The sequence below is a fragment of the Callospermophilus lateralis genome, chromosome 15, assembly GCF_048772815.1.
Source record: "Callospermophilus lateralis isolate mCalLat2 chromosome 15, mCalLat2.hap1, whole genome shotgun sequence".
Lineage (NCBI taxonomy): Eukaryota > Metazoa > Chordata > Mammalia > Rodentia > Sciuridae > Callospermophilus > Callospermophilus lateralis.
In genome coordinates this window covers 77,535,827-77,553,838 of record NC_135319.1, presented here as the reverse complement: position 1 = coordinate 77,553,838, position 18,012 = coordinate 77,535,827, and the positions used below count along the sequence as shown (strand labels likewise).

The following is an 18,012-nucleotide window of genomic DNA, read 5'->3' as shown; positions in this document are numbered from 1 at the left end:
CTCTTGGCTTAAACCAATCAGTTCAAATGAATACCCCTTTTGTACTGACCAATCACCCCTACCCAACTTGTTCCTGCCAGTGAATGTGCTAATCATGTTTTAGAGTTGTTATTTGATTTACCCGCGGTGTGTGATGATTTGCTAAAAGAGGCTATGATGTATGTGAAATCCCTGCCCTCTCCAAAAAATGTATAAAAATGTTGCAAACCCTGGGCTGGGGGCCTCTCAGCGTCACCAGTTGCTGTGTGTGCACGCGGAAGACCGAGCTAGCTCACAATAAACACCTCTTTGCGGCTTACATTGATCTTGGGTCTCTGGTGGTCTTTGGGGGTCCCAAATTCGAGAATAACAATGGGAGCCATGGGAGGCTCGTAGGCAGGGAAGAAAATGCACTAGTTTTGCACTATGGAAGACAGACTGGCAAACTGTATTTAGAAAGACAAAAGGAGAAGCAGCACAGAGACCAATCAGGATGCTTGCCTGTCTGACAGTCCAAGTGGGAGGGAAAGCATCCATGCTGGAGGACGCTTTGCTCCTGGGGAACTCTGAGTGCTCTGGGGAGTTGCTGCAGAATTGCTGACTGAAGGTCCCAGACAGAGGGAGAATGGTGGGTCCCTTTCAGACACAGAGACATCAGGAAAGGATGGGAGGATTTTATTTTTATTATTATTAATTTGTTGTTACTGGGATTGAACTCAGGGGTACTTTATTACTATATATCTCACCTATATCCTCAGTCCTTATTATTATTTTTTTAACTTTTATTTTGAGACAGGGTTTCACTAAGTGGCTGAGGCTGCCCTTGAAATTCCAATCTTTCTGACTCAGTCTCTCAAATTGCTGGGACTAAAGGAATGTGCCACTATACCTGGCTTAATTTCTCATTTTTTAAAAACTTCCTAGGAAACTCTGGAAATGGAAAAAGAATCAATTTAAAATTCACCAACCTAAAATAACTATTAACATTTTTATTTTAGTCCTTGCTCCCAGGCCTTTTTCTTTCTTAAAGCAGTGATGATAGTAACTACTGTTCTGACATTTACTGAAATCTTATTTTGTAGCAGGCACTATTATTTGCACTTTACATGTATTGACTAACTTTTGTGAAAACTTACAAAGTAGGGACTACTATCATCTCCATTTTATAGATAAGGAAATTGAGGTACAGGGAGGTGAGATTCTTATCAAAGGTTAATGGTGAGAAAGCAGGAATGGGGCTCCAGAGCCTACCTCCTACCTATAGGGGGCCTCTTGGTGCCCACAGAATGGTGGGCAAAAGAAAACTCCAATGAGGATAAGGCCCCAGGTGAAACAGAGTTAGACATAAAAATGAAATTTCCTAACCATGATACTTGCCGAACACTGGAGGTAAGGATGGTAGAGGCTTTCCAGCTCCTTGCTGGTTTGTTGGTTCCAGTTAATGCCAAAATCAAGCCATTTCTAAAGGATTCCTCAAGAAGACCCTTCTCGGGATTCTCCTTGCACCCACAGCTCCAGCCCATCCTAACAGTGGGTCTCCTCGGGTTTATTCAGCACTTTCTGAACCCATCTCCTGCACCGACCAATTGGTCATCTGACACTGTGAGGGGTATCAGACCATTATAGCAGGAGAACCAGGCCCTGGGGGTCCTGAGGATACCCAGTGACAGCTCCCTACAGTGCTGCATACAGTCCTCAGGAAGGTGAACTAACACACCAAGAGGCTTGGACCACGGCTACAGCCAAGAGGAGCCCGAGAGTACACAACAAGCCCTTGGATTCTTGAAGGCCAGAGGACAGTGTGGATTCTGGATCTTCTAGAGCCGTGAATCAGAAGGGGGCATGAGAAGGCAGGAACACTGGCACACATTGCCACTGCTGAACATTTTTTCAAGTACTTATTTTGGACTAGCTTAAGGAAAGTGTTTACTACGCAATTATTTCAGAAGAGAGGGAACTGCATAACAGCATAATAACAGTAAAAGTTAGCAAAAACAAAAACTCCGCAGCTCATCCCCACTCCTCTCCTCACTGGTTAGTGAGAACTACTCTCACTTAAGCAAACTTTGGGAACCTCACGGAGTACGTTTGAAAGAATGTACTGAGTTTGTATTCTGACTCAGTCTTGCCGTGTGGCCAACTCCAGATGGCTTACCTAGCTTCCTTAAGCACAGTTATGCTCATCTGTAAAATGGGGATGACACTGCTTCCTTCATGGGGTTGGGAACTGGGTCATGTGTGTAAAGCTTCGCTTGGGGTCAGAAATGCACTGAGAGATCAGTGGAGGCAGATGGTAGTCTTTGGTGGCAGGGAGCTTTAGATACTGCATTTGACTTGTCTATGTTTCTGATTTTTTAAATTATATTTTTAGGATGGGGGTCTCATAATGTTGTCAAGGCTGATCTTAAACTTGTGGGCTTTAGTGATCCTCCTGCCTCAGCCTCCCAAGCAGCTGGGACGATAGGCACATGCTGCTTTGCCTAGCCAAAATCCTATGTAGAAAAGCACAAGAATATTATTAAAGAAAAATATAAATAAGGAAGTATAGAATTGTTGTTTAATTTGGCAGAAGCATCATCCGTGTTGGCCTTGAAGAGGTCCAAGGACAAAGGCAATGAGTCAAGGCTCTAGTAATAAATTGAGTCACACAAAGAGGACCAAGATTAAAAAAAAGATTCTCTCTATAGCATTAACCTAGCTTAGCTCCTAACTCTGCTAAGTCCAAAGAATCAACTGCAATTCAATGATTTTATTCTGAAAGAACTGTGCTTGATTAAAAGCTGAAAAATGGTTTAGAGGCTGAGACCTTGCTACACTACCTTCAGGTCAGGACCCATGCTCAACACTAGTCAGCTATGTAAGCCACGAAGGAGGAAAAAGATGAAGAGAAAAGGAAAACAAGGGCTGCAGGGTAGCTCAGTGGTAGAGCGCTTGCCTGACATGCTTGGGGGCCTGGGTTCAGTCCCCGGCACGGGGGAAAAAAGAGAAGAAAATGTGCACATATGAACACAAGGCTCTGCGGGAGAAGGGGCCTTTTCAAGGCATGAATTCTGAGAGTAAATTTTCAAGGACATTTTTTCACAAGTCTTGAAAACTCTGTTGAATTTTAGCCATTGTAATAAGAACAATTAAAATATAATAAAATGTTTCCTGAGCAAAATGGGGTGTGTGTGTGTGTAGAATGAAGTTTCAAAGAAGCTTAAGCATCTAGTCATGGCCTATTTACGAATAAGTCTGTTTATTTAAAAATATATATTTGTATGGCTTACAGATCTGCTCTGGTATTTCTGTTATACTTTCCCTCTGGAGCCACTGACAGCACATTTCACTTTTCCAGATGTTTTACCTGTCATTCTACCAAAGCAACAAGACCACGTTTAAAACGTAAAATGTGATAGCAATGATAGCTGGCAATTATTCCCCAGGTTGACTCAGAAGTCACTCTAACAAAAACACACATTAAATAGTATTGTATGAACGGTGCTAGCGAGGCCAACTGCATTTACTACGGTTGGCTTTGTTTGTATCACAGGTTGGTTACAAAAGACCTCTCAGAAGCAACTTATGTTAAGAAGTTACTGCACTCACGCTGCAAGGATAAGTGCTTCATTTCTGAAGGAAACACTCTGATTTTGTGTGTTGAAATAGTTGAGGAAGAGAGAAAATTATTTTACATTGAGGTCACCATTCAGAAAAGTTTTTTTTCCAAATATATATGTATCATATGCAAAGCAGTCCATAGTGAAGTTCTAATATGCTCTCCCATTTATGCTAATGGAGCTCTCAATTTATGAATTTGTTATATCCTTGAGGACTCTTTTAGATACTTCTAGAAAAAAAACACAGGATTACTGATTAATTATTAACTACTACTAGAGTTATTCAGAGGTAAAAGGAAATATAATCATAAATGATTATTTCCTTTTTTTTCTAAGAATTTTGAAAATCTCTATTATCATCTTCATTGATTGCCAGTCCAATCTGATCTAATAAGGCTTCCTAGTCAGATACACATACACACGCACACACACACACGCACATGCGAGTGAACGCAGTACATAGGTGAAGATCCTTGCAACACTTTATGACAACCAAATGTAATAATCAAGTTTTGTGAGACTCAATGAAAAACCCATTTCTTGGCCCCAGTTACCACACGGATGGTCATTTGTTTCATAGCCATTTTCATTTGATCTGAATTCCACTCTATTTAAACTGTCTACAGAGTCAGGAAATAAACACTTTGTCCCTAGGTGGCTCTCTTTCTTGTGTCAAGAAGAAAGAAAAATTAGTTTCCAGAAAATAAGCTATAGGCTTTATTCTGATGTCAGAATCGACCAATTTTCTCCTTTGCTTTCTTTCTTTTGGTAACATAGTGTAGTTATATAAAAAATAATTTCTTTTTGAATAAACCAGTTGCTATTCAGTAACCTAAATATGGCTCATAGTTTAGTTCCTTTTAAAACTTATTTGTTATGATTCTATAAATAATTTCCTATTTCCCCTAATTTTTTCTCAAACATGTGGGTTTTAAAGCCATTCAAATCACATTTTATTTTGGTTGTTTTTTTTTTTCCTTATGAAAACAGATAATCAGCAAGGATTAACTGAGGTTGTAGAATCCTTAATAGCTTTCATGAGATTTAGATAATTTTGTGAATTCCCACTGCACACTTTTATACACACATAAGCACTCTGAAGGCAAAGCTAAATGTGGTTTCATCTCAGGATCACTATGCCTTTTATTACAGGCATATGGGAGGAAGGAAGAAGGGAAGGAAGAAGAAAATAGATTTTTGCCTCATTTGAAGATAACAATAGATTTAAAAAGCACAAGTGTTAGATGATTATTTAGTGGCTGCTGGATTTTAAAAACTTAATTTTTGTTGCTTTCTTATTTTGGTCAGTGTCACAAATGATCAAGTGGTCATATACACAGACTTTGGCTCAGAGCGAACATGATTTCACTTGTCTTCATAACTGACTGACCACTACAAGTGAAATGAGCCAAAGGAGGGGCTATGAGGTACTTTTCCTGTTCATTTCACAATTTAAAAACCTTGAAGTCTAAAAAATTTTAAAAATCCCCAAATCTTTCTTTCAAATAAAGTAATTCCTTGCTTTGGTATATTATATTTATTCTCAAACACAGAACTTAGCATATGAAAATAAATAGGCTTATGTTACATGCAGGTAAATATTTACACTGCACAAAGAGGACATTCAATTCTTTTACACATTTGTAAAGGTGACATAAGCACATGATTCAATATTGTGCTGTTTCTGAAATCATAATCACCTGTTGACACACAATGTAGCTGGACAGTTTGGTAAGAACAAGAATTCTGGGAATGTGGCTGCTTCTTCTTTTGTTTTTAAAAAGAGAGAGTGAGAGAGGGGGAGAGAGAGAGAGAGAGAGAATTTTAATATTTATTTTTTAGTTATTGGTGGACACAATATCTTTTTTTTTTTTAAAGAGAGAATGAGAGAGAGAGAGAGGGAGAGAGAGAGAATTTTTTTTTAAAATATTTATTTATTTATAAGAGAGAGGGGGGAGAGAGAGAGAGAGAGAGAGAGAGAGAGAGAGAGAGAGAGAGAATTTTTTTTTTTAATATTTATTTTTTAGTTCTCGGCGGACACAATATCTTTGTATGTGGTGCTGAGGATCGAACCCGGGCCGCACGCATGCCAGGCGAGCGCGCTACCGCTTGAGCCACATCCCCAGCCCATGGCTTCTTCTTAAATAAAACCCCCACCAGTGCTGGAGTGAATGCCACATGAACAGGAGAGAGGTGACAGAGGGTATAAAATAGATAAAAGAAGTGAAATAGGGCTGGGGCTGTAGCTCAATAATAGAGCATTCACCTAGCATGTGTGAGGCACTGGGTTCAATTCTTAGCACCATATATGAATAAATAAAATAAAGGTCCTTTGACAACTAAAAAATATTTTTAAAAAATGAAATAAAAGACTTTGGTATATAAGTTCTGGTTCTACTTCTCAAAAGACTATGTTTTCGGGAATAACCCAAATAATAAAGTAAAGAAGCTGGTTAGTTTTTTTCATTTTTCCAAAGTCCTAAATAAATTGTGTCATGTGGGATAGCAACTAGAAACAAAACCAAAACTACCACTATGCAAAGAGTCAGTCTGGTTACACCACTGATGAAAAGTACCTGGGAATCTTGGCAGATATCAACATTCTAGCTTGCCTACTGAAAAACACTGTCTCACACACACACACACACACACACACACACACACACAGGTGGACTTACTAGCTTTGGCTCAGACAGAGCCAGGTGATGTCCATTAGGCATTTTATTCCTGTGAGTTCTCTACAAACATCCTGAGAGGAGATAAGTCTAGATTGACTGAGTCTGCCTACAAAGAGAAGCCCAAGTAGATTTCACCAGAGTAATTTTCTTCTGCAGGCTTCTGAGCCATCGCATTAGTGCCATGTCCCTACAGAAAGCCCAGTTGAAGGTCACAGAAGTCGTTTGTGCTTCACCCTCTCTAAATGACTTGCAAATTTATTCAAACACAATATGAGGGGGATGCTTTATTTGTTGAAATAACTGTCTGCAGTATCCTGCACTAAAGGGTGAGGTACATCAAGCAGAAACATGGACAGAAATACATTGGTTTAGAAACCCATAAATCCTTATTTGAATCTGCCAACCTGAAAGCCACGAAGAGCTTGAATAAACTATTTACCCTAAATGCTACATCTGATTAAGCCATACCATTAAATGACAGCTGAACTTTAACATTAATATGATATTATTTAAATAACCACATGATTTTTTTACACTAAAAATGATGAATGATTTCTGGACAGCTCAATTGACATAAAGCAGGAGGACTCTTTAATGAGATTTGACAAAATGGAGACATATGCAGAATATTCGTTACAGCTCACATCGCAGGGGCCCTCCCAGGAAAGCAGTGAAGGTTTTTTTCCCTTTCTTTCTTTTTTATTGTCTTTAGGCACTGAAGCATTCCTTTCAATCACCAGTTCCCTTCTCTGTAGGTTTTGACCTTTTCCCAAGTCGTTTACTAATTATTCTTTATTTTTTAATGTTTATTTTTTTTAGTTGTAGTTGGACACAATACCTTTATTTTATTTATTTATTTTTATGTGGTGCTGAGAATTGAACCCAGGGCCTCACATGTGCTAGGCGAGCGCTCTATCACTGAGCTATAGCCCCAGCCCCATTATTTACTATTCTTGATTAGAGGATTTGGTGGTTATGGCTCTGAGTTGGAGCAGTGTGTCCAGGGAAAGAAGGAGCAATGTGGACACTAGGCTGGCAGTGCTCAGGGAACTTCGGGCTCATTTCTGATCAGGTTAAGAGATCACATCAACGTTTATGGCGGAACAAATGCACATTGAATAGTTTCTTATACAATAAATCTTCAACACAAGAGATAATTTTAGCATATGGATACATGATCAGGGAAGGCTTTGTTATTTTGAAATAGTTGTTTCTTCAGTATCAATTATAATGAAGATTTTCTTCCCTAACATTCCAATCAAGCTCTCCTAGAGACCAGTTACAATATTCGTGACTCACTTTTCCATTCACAGTTCCAAATGGGCATCGTGGTGCCAGATGATACTCTTACCTGGTAGATCTCAAGTGGAAAATCATTCCATGCTGAAAATACTTACATAGAACATGACCAACTCTGATTCATTTATCTTTTTTATACCCTCCGGAATATTTTCCGTCAAAGTTTAGTCACACACAGAAAACATAAAGATTTGTTTGCTAGCACACATGAATTCAGATTATTCAGATAATATTGACATTTTATAAATCATCTTGAATTATATACATTAAATAAAAATGTTTCCCCAAATGGAGTCCTTTTAGAGAAATGAAAACGAGGCAAGAGACAGCCAGGCTGAGACCAAGTGAGCTCCTGCCGACGCAGGCTGCGCTCCCTCCATCAAAATAGAAAATAAACTCAGGCTGCTCCTGCCATGGGGCCTTCCTCAGGCTATGAAAACATTCTTCATGTCTAACCCTAATTTTTCCATAGCTTGAGGTAACCCCGCTAGCTCAAGCCTTCTCTCTAATAGGAGTTACTCAGTATGTGTCCCTGTCCAAATAAGAGTTACAATCAGCGCTCTATTATTTCAAAAGTGTCTAGACACAGGGGAAGGGAGTAGAAGCTTGCAAGCCTGTAAAATGCCTGTTTGCAATTAGATAAAAACAGCAAAAGAGACAGGAGAGGAAGGTCGGTCCCTACCTTGCTCTTACCTTCGCAACATCCCCGTCAGAATCCTGGAGCTCTTCCCCAAGTTTGCATCTGTTTCCCGAAGCTAGGAGGAGAAGAGCAGCGTTAAAACTCAACTCCGAATGATTAGATTACTTCTAAAGTACATGGCGAGCAATCATTTTCTATCATTTTATTTCATGATATAAAAGCCAAACAATAAAAAATGTTTATATACACAACACAAATACATTTATGACACTTATGCAAACTCTGAGAATTCTTAGATTCAGAAAGTGATGTGAGAAGTGACGTCAGGAACTCTAAACTGGATACTTGAACTGGATATAAAAGCAAATGTCTCAAAAGCTGACAAAGTTTAACATACATCTGGTAATTAATCTCTAATGTACAAAATGTACAAACTCCTAAAAATATAAGTGGAAATAAATGAAGCAAAGAGGGTGGAATCATCAGTATTTTTACTGAAAGAGTGACATATTCCAAAATCCCCCTCAATGACCTTCTTCTCAGCCAGAGGGCTAAATAAAATCCACCTGTGGGCATTCCAGATGGGGAGAGTCAGCTGCTTTGCCCCGATCTGGCACCCTTCCTTTTCCTCCTAGTAGATGTTGTGTTCCTTTCTCCCTACTCATTTCTATACGTATGTACTTATGTCTGTGTCATGGTTCTGTCTGTGCATGTCCCAAGGATCTTCTATGTCTTCTCATTTATTATTTATGTAGAAGGATAGTGTCATTTGTACTTACTCTTTCCCGTGCTCGTTGTATCTTTTCTCTGTCATGATTGAGGTTTTCCAACATCTCCTGGCCGATTTGTTCTATTGAAAAGAAAATGAAAGTCAGGAAACACAACTTGGGGTGCATGCGAGAATAACCTTCCGTAGTACCAAACTGAAAACGGAGGTAGAATTAAAGCTGAAGCAATGTCCATTATATATCAGACACACATTTTAACTCAGGTAGTTAAAAAATATAAACAGTATTTGGTAAATTTACCTATCTGGAGTATGATTAGGTACAAGTTATAATTCAACCTATAGGAAGGACATAACCAACACAGCAGTAATGACTTATTGGGGATGCAACTTGGACAAGGCCACTCCAACAAATTACTGGCAAAATTGAGGAGAAACCAGGTACAGTGGTCTATTATTTTGTCACCCAGGAGTTTGGCCTTTGGATTTTATGGGCGAAGGATAATGTTAATGATTCCGCTCCACCTTCCCTTCATCATGGTACTGCCTTGCCTGTGTAAGTCGATGTGTGTTTGGAACAATTTTGGTTTCAATGTATTCCCCTGGCATAGGTGGTCATATGCTCACCAACTGTAGCTTGTTGGTAGTGGAACTTTTGCTAGTTTTATACTCACCTAGAGGCAAAGACTTGTTTATTATGTTATTAGCTACAGTATACTCTTTTTTTTTTAAAAAATATATTTTTAGTTGTTGATAGACCTTTTTTATTTTTATTTATTTATATGTAGTGATGAGAATCAAACCCAGTGCCTCACACATGCCAGGCAAGTGTGCTACTGCTGAGCCACAGCCACAGCACAATAGATTCTTGAGTCAAGTCAAAGACAGATGCACTTCTTAACAAGTAATTGAGGAGAGCTTAAGACAGTGTTTTCACCCCAGTACTTCCAAACATTTAGCTAGTACTACAGCTCAGCACATTCATTAAAGGCCACACTGCTAAGTTCCAATGAAATCTTTCCTGGTCACAATCATCTCATTTGGCTGGCACTGCAGTCTCTCCTCTGACTGTAGACCTTTCTATAAGACAGTAGGTGTGTCCTGACCTCACAAATATCCAGCTGCCTTCAATAGATTTTTTTTTTTTTTTTTGAGAGTCATCCTCTATTACCTGGGAGCTACCTTATTCTCTAAAAGAAGAGTGATGATCTGCCGTTCTTACGATCCTGGCAGCCTGTTTGACTTCCTCATCAGTGTCTCGCTCCCACTCACCTTTTTCCCCTCTGGTATTGTCTCTTTACCCTCCCCAAACAGCACTCATCTCTGGCTTATCAACTTAGACAAACATTCACCAGGCACCTATTATAATAATAGCAAGTAATTTAATAAAGTCATCAGGACATCCCATGGTACTTAATTTGGCTTCTGTATTCACACTGACAATCATAAGAGCAGTGACCAGGCCAGCTGAGAGCCTGGTTGTGACCCTGTGCTGCTGGAGCCTAAATCCCAGTGTTGACAGTAACCGCGTGGCTTTGCCTTAGCTAGCTAGCTGTGTCATGTCTCAGTTGCTTAATCACTAAAATGAGAGAAATACCCACAGCATTATATCATAGGGTTAATGCAAGGGTTTGATAAGATAATCAACACAGTGACTGGCCCATAACAACAATAAGCATTTATTGAATGATGATGATATAAAACGATCAATGGCCTGTGGAGACCCACTTCTACTCTAGTTCTGTTGGAACTACAATTTTATTCATATGATACAATGTTTGTACTTTCTCACAAATTTGATATTATAGTCAAATAAAATAGTCTGAGTAAAAATATGGAAGCTCTAGAGTATCATACCGATGCATGACATTTTAAGATTCAAAGCACTGAACAAAGAACCATCGGGTCCCCACCCTGTGCTGGGGTCTGGCCCAAGACAAGACCTAGCGTCTGTACTCATGGAACTATGCTGGTAATGAAGACAGCACAGAGGAGTGTTTTAGCTGAGTCTGTATTTCATGGCATATCAGAAAAAGACAGTTTAATACTTTCATGACAGAAAATCCAACTAATAATGGTTACATACATAATCATAAATATATTTTTGACACCATACAAACTCTGAAAATTCTTTCCCAGTATATATAGTACATTCCCAGTAAAGTACCTTCTCTTAGATTTTTTTTCTTTTTAGCTCTTTAGTATTAACTTCATATAAATTAAGAAATAAGAGTTGAACTTTTTTTTTACAATAAAAACTACAAATTTAAATTTGTCATGCTGTTTTTTAAAAAAATATTTTTTACTTGAAGTTGGACATAATACCTTTATTTTATTTTACTTATTTTTATGCAGTGCTGAGAACAGAACCCAGAACGTCGCATGTGCTAGGCAAGCGCTCTACCGCTGAGCCACAACCCCAGCCCTTGTCATGCTGTTTTTATTGCTACATTGAATTCCTTTAATCAACTTAATATGGCAATTTTAATTACTTTTTAACTTAAAATTTCCAATATCTATGAGCATCATCAATCTTGTCATTATTTCAGCAAGATACCTCCTCTTATCAGGATTGACATAATAATAAGTAATTGCAAAGAAATAGAAGACAGATTATTACTACTGTGTCTGTGGCCAGTGTAATGTCTCAAGTAAGTATTCAAGGAAAGAATTAACAAATGAAGTCTATGGAAGGTTTGCAGCCTCTTCCTGCTCTCAGTCCATGAGCTGGAGAAGGGATACTGGAAAGTAGGTAATAGAGCCACGATTCTATCAGACTTGCTGGGGAAAAACCCCTAACTGGATCTGCAGTCTAGTGAAGAAATCAATGGAAAAAGAGGATGGCGCTGGAGAAGATAATGCTAAGTGAAGTTAGCCAATCCCCAAAAAACAAATGCCGAATGTTTTCTCTGATATAAGGAGGCTGACTCACAGTGGGGTAGCGTGGGGGGGGGGGGGAGCATGGGAGGAACAGATGAACTCTAGATAGGGAAGAGGGGTGGGAGGGAGGGGAAGGGGGCAGGGGATTAGCAAGGATGGTGGAATGTGACAGACATCATTATCCAAAGTACATGTATGAAGACACGAATTGGTGTCAACATACTTTATATACAACCAGAGATAGGAAAAATTGAGCTGTATATGTGTAATAAGAATTATAATGCATTCCGCTCTCATTTATTTTTAAAAAAAAATCAATAAAAAAAATGAAATAAAATAAAATAAAATGACTGATTTGTAAGGAAAAAAAAAAAGAGGCCAAGAGATGAGGCCTGTTAGGAGTCATAAGCTATTCCTACAATTACACTGCTCCCCCAAATGGCATGGCAATCCCAGTATTCACCTTATCTGGCAAGAGAAGAGATACTGGCAAGACTGGACACATTTTGGTCTTAACACTGAAATACCATGCATTTGTTGGGAATTCTTTTCTCATTTATTCTCTTCTACTTTTCATTTTAATTCTCTAAAAAAGAAAATTATTAAACAGATAGACAAATTAGAAGTGGTCATTCCTATGGAATGAAGAAAAAATTCATACAAAAAGAAAGTTATTACTATTTCCTCATTACATATCAAGCAAAGCAAGATGACAAATGACAGGTTTTTTGTTTGTTGTGTGGTGCTGGGGATTGAACCAAGGGCCTCATGCATGCCAGATGGGTGCTCTACCACTGAGCCACATCAGAGGTATGACTTTTAATTCAGACTATCATTGGTCAGACTAGAATTCCACATTTAGGGATTATTTCATTAATAAGACAGTAACACTGTTACCTAATACATAATCACTACCCAAAACACTCTTAAACAAAGAACACAAGCTCACAGGCCTAAACCTACTGAGTCAACATTTTTAGTTCTTTGAATTTCCATAGGTTCTTTAATGGGAACAGCTCTACTGCATCTTTTGAAATAATCTGAGATATAATAAATTTTACAAATACTATATTTGATGACCATAAGGATCTTACTGTGATTTAGAAACAATGGAAAGCACAAAAGAAAACTAAAACTACTTTTTGTATGCTGGAATTCTACATGTCAGTATGGCATGATAAATGAATTCCTGGAAGGAAGAGTTCCTTCCTGTAGTTCTATCCTTTCCACAGAGGTCCTGGGAATTATCCTGGGAGTACAGCATTCAAACACATAAAATGAACTGTTGTTTTTACAATTACCTACAATCAATCATATCCTTGGTCCATAGCCCTTTTTACAGGGGCTAACATTTCTTCTTTTCCTTCATGTTTTGGAAGGTGTATACAACAGACATTTGATAGTTTCCAGTTCCATAAAGGAATTGAGAAGGGAACAGGTAACTACCAACCTTGCAAAATGCTTCCTGAAGCACTGGCCTGCCATCACAAAATGAGACAAGACTTAGTTTAAGAAAGTTTGAAGTGATACAAGTTCCCATCATGTTGTACATACACTTATATGAAGGGGAAGGGCCTCAAACCCAGCTCACCAGAAAATGCCCCATCTGACAAATTCAAAACATAAAAACAAATTTTAGCCATCATATTACAAACAGTGCACTCTCCACAAGATACTGATTATTCCTCTTAACTTTCTTTTTAAAAAACTTGTTAAGAATGTGTTTTCTAGCTGGTGTGATGGCACATGCCTGTAATCCCAGTGGCTCAGAAGGCTGAGGCAGGAGGCTCACGAGTTCAAAGCCAACTTCAGCAACTGTGAGACGCTAAACAACTCAGTAAGACTCTGTCTCTAAATAAAATACAAAACAGAGCTGGGGATGTGGCTCAGTGGTTGAGTGGTCCTGAGTTCAATCACTGGAATGTGGTTTCCAACAAATTATTTTAGAAGGCAAAGGCAGCCAGTTGAGTCTTCTTTACAATGTTAGGAGAAGATAAGGCACTGGAAAACTTCATAAGAATTTTAGGAGCAGGTGAAAGGTGTTCACAATTGCCAAGCTACTGTTTGTATGTGGGGACCTCTGTGAAGTACAGGAGGGCTTGTCAATACCATAAGGAGCTGTTCTGAAGCATGAGTTTTTGTATGTGGATGGCAGAACACCAACCAGATGAAAGACATGAGTGATATTTCCTAACAATTTGAAGTACTCAATTTTGGACATGGCTTGGGAATTTTTGACCATTCCCCATCTAATGGGGGTGGGAGGAGGGGCTTGCTGCTTTGGAAAGCAGAGACTGTCATGTAATGGCTTTCCCAGAAGGGATCTGCTTGCAGAGTGGCTGGATCAGTCACTGTCATTGAGCACCCCTATCTGGGCACTGACTCTGGTACCACATCCTAGGTAGACGAGTTCTCCTTAGCAAGTGATGTAGCGCAGGCGTGGAGTCTCTTGAGTCCCTGACAATGGAAAGGTGGGGCAATACAGAGTTCTTTGAGCAGCTTCCATTATTTGAAATGAGACATGTGAGGAACTTCTGCTTCCAGTTAGGATGTAGAAAGCACACAAAAGACCACTCCCATGGAAACGAGAAAAACCCAGACAAAATAATGACCACACTTTTCTGGGGGAAGTCCAGAAGATGCAAAGAAGCTCTGATGAATTCTAGAGACAGACTAGCACTTCAAATGTGGGCAAAGAGTTGGGGCAACTTTTACACCTAGTGAGGGCAAGTGCTGGGTCTGAGCACAGACTGTCTTAGAGGGAATCTCAGAGGGGCAGGGAGTCGGTCAACCTGCACAACAACAGGGGCTGACAGGACTGAAGGGCGTTTAGATAAGGTCTGCAGACAAAACCACACTGCTTGGTCTGAAAATTCTCCCTTCATCCCTGTATGTGCCAACCTAGAGGCAACGGAGGAGAGGCTGGTCCCTAAAGAGAAATCAGATTGCTACCCATTCTTATGAAGCCTGTCTTCCAAGACACTGTCAGAGTTGAGTCTAAATGTGAACCAAAAAATACTTGAAACTCCCAGGTCAAACACTGATTTTTTTTTTTCCCAAACATAGTTGGGAGCATAGTAATCTCAGATAAATGCAATCTAATGAGAGATTCAGCTCAGTACCAACTCAATTTTTGGAAGAATCTGATCAAATCATTCTTTAAATACAATATAATATAATGATTCCAAAGGAAACTAAACCCAATATGCTATATTTCAAATTCTGCTATTCTTTTTTTTCTGTTTGTTATTCTGTTTCTATGTGTATTTGAAAATTTATTTTTTAAATTTGTTCTAATTAGTTATACATGGCAGTAGAATGCTTTTTGACACATACATAAATGGAGCATAGCTTCTCATTTTTGTGGTTGTACATGATGTAGAGTTACACAAGTCATGTAATCATATATGTACATAGGGTAATAATCTCCGATTCATTCTACTATCATTTCTACCTACATGACTATTCTTTATACAATGTCTAAAATGTCAAAAATTACAGGACATGTAATAAAGTGTGTGGGGGGGATAATAAAAAGAAAACACCACTTGTACAAACAGATCAACTGACCCTAGTCAATAGAGTTAGCAAATAAATGTTTAAAAATGATGATTCTGTGTTAAAATAATTTATAGGAAAAGGTAAATAAAATGGTAAAGAGATGGATTTTTTCAAGAAAGAATATGAAACTCTAAAAAGAAAGCATATGAAATTCTAGAATGAAATAAGAACATCTGAAATGAGTTAACTGGATGGACCAAACTGAATAGCATTCACTGTAGTAGAAAAGCTCATGGAACATGAAGAAAGGTTCATAGAAATCTTTCAAACTGAGCTGGGTATGGTAATGCATGCCTATAATCTCAGCAGCTTGGGAGGCTGAGAAAGGAGGATTGAGAATTCAAAGCCAGTCTCAGCAAAAGTGAAGGCACTGAGCAACTCAGTAAGACCGGTCCCTAAATAAAATACAAAATAGGGCTGGGGGTGTGGCTCAGTGGTCAAGTGCCCCTGAGCAATCCCTGGTATGAAAAAAAAAAAAGAAAGAAAGAAAGAAAAAAAGAAATATTCGAAATTGGAGAGAAAGGGAAAAACAAAAACAAAAAACACCTAACAAAAAGAACATAGCATCAATTATTGGTTAGTAAGAAGTGGTCTTTCATACACATAATTAGATTCTCAGAAAAATAGATTATTAGAGATAAAGGTTGAAGTAAATATTTGAAGAACACATAACCAAAACTTTTCAAATTGGACTAATTTAAAAAAAGTCAACCACTGATTAAAGAAGTTTAACAAACTCAGAGCAAGATAAATATAATGAAAACCACAATCAGTCATAGTCAAATTTCTGAAAACTAAAGCTAAATAAAAGTGGGAATGATGAATAAATAAAAGAGGGAAAAGGTGCTCTATATAAGAGAAGATGGACAAGAATGAAGAAAGACAATGTAAGAAGACAATGGAATGTTTCAAAGTGCTAAAAGGAAGAGGGAAAGAAAAAAAAAGATGACCCTTATATTCCACATCCAGCAAAAATATTCTTCCAAAAAAAGGTGAAATAGAGATTTTTCTTTTCCTTCCTATATTGGGTATTGAATCTGGGGTCACTCTATCAATGAGCTACATACACAACGCTTTTTACTTTTTTTTAATTTTGAGACAGGGTCTCACTAAATTGCTAAGGCTGACCTTGAACTTTCAATCTTCCTGTCTCAGCCTCCTGAGTAGCTGGGATTACAGGTGTGCGCCACCACACCTGGCTAGGGATTTTTTACAGTTGAAAAAGAAGAGAATTATCCAGCAGAACTGCTATGGCAAATTTTAAAAGAAATTCTTTAGACTGAAGGAAAATGATAGTAGATGGAAACTTGGATCTACAGAAAAGAATGATTAGCATTAGAACAGTAAGTCTGTGGATAAATGTAAAAGTACTTCTTTTTCTGCCAGGTGTGGTGGCGTAGGTCTGTAACCCCAGTGACTTGGGAGGCTGAGGCAAGGAGTCTTGCAAGTTTGAGGCCAGCCTCAACAACTAGTGAGACTCTCAGCAGTTTAGCAAAAAGACTAGGGATATGGCTCAGTGGTAAAGTATCCCTGGGTTGAATACCCAGTACCAAGAAAAAATAGTATTTCTTTTTCTCTTATATTCGTTAAAAACAATTATTTAGCCACAAGTGGTAGTGCATGCCTGTAATTTCAGCGACTCAGGAGGCCGAGGGAAGAGGATTGAAAATTTGAGGCCAGTCTCAGCAACTTAGTGAGGCCCTAAGTAACTTAGTGAGACCTTGTCTGAAAATTAAAAATAAAATAAAAAGAGAGCTGGGGATGTGGTTCAATGGTAAAGCACCTCTGAGTTCGATCCCTAGTACCAACCTCTCCTCCAAAAAACCCTAACAATGAATTGAGGAATTAATATTAAATTTAAAAATTTTAAAAAGAACATATATAGCAGCAAATATATGAAAACCATAGCACAACAGATGAAGGCACAATAAAGAGAAGTACACAGTCAGCCCTCCACATCCCCAGGTTCCACATCTGCATATCAAAAATACTTGAAATAAAGATTTATGTCTGTACTGAAAATGTACATTACTTTTCTTGTCATTGTTCCCCAACAAATACAGTGCAACAACTATTAAATAATAGCACTTACCTTGTACCAGGTATCATAAGTAAAACAGAGATTATTTAAAGCATACAGAAGGATGCACAGGGGTCATATGTAAACACTGTATTATATGTAGAAGGCACTTGAGCACTCACAGATTCTGGTATCTGTTGGGGTCCTGGAACCAATCCCAGTGAATCTTGGGCACCACAGTGTGACTGTACTGTTGACTGGCACTTAAGTCATATGGAAAACGTCATCATATTTATTCAAGGTAGGCTGTGATGGGTTAGGGATGGAAAGTGTGATCTCTGAGTTTCCTTGCTCAATATAGCATCCACTAGTCACCTGGGAGTATTTAAATTAAAATTAATTAAATAAAATTAAAATTTTAGTTCCTCAGTAGCACTAGCCACATTTTAATGTTCAGTAACTATGTGTGGGTATTGGTTGATGAAGAAATACATCCAGAAAGAGAACAAACTCCAAATTTCCCTGATCTTAGGACTCACTTGAAAGAAATGAACTATTCACTTGGGTTAAATATAGAGAAAATACTTCCCTTCTTTAAGCCTCAGTTTCCTTCATCGTAAAATAAGACT

At 38.4% G+C, this 18,012-nt stretch overlaps 1 protein-coding gene across 2 annotated transcripts in view; it reads right to left on the bottom strand.

Annotated features, from left to right (window-relative positions):
- Positions 1 to 18,012, bottom strand: part of Vti1a (vesicle transport through interaction with t-SNAREs 1A) — a 343,411-nt gene that overhangs the window by 135,468 nt on the left and 189,931 nt on the right. Inside the window, exons 6-7 of one of the 2 annotated variants that reach the window (XM_076834153.1) lie at positions 8,975 to 9,045; positions 8,249 to 8,310 (exon numbers count right to left, since the gene is read on the bottom strand). In XM_076834153.1, coding sequence (XP_076690268.1) covers positions 8,249 to 8,310; positions 8,975 to 9,045 — 133 coding nt within the window. Of the gene's footprint in view, positions 1 to 8,237; positions 8,311 to 8,974; positions 9,046 to 18,012 lie in introns of both variants that reach the window. The other variant, XM_076834154.1, reaches the window with a different exon arrangement.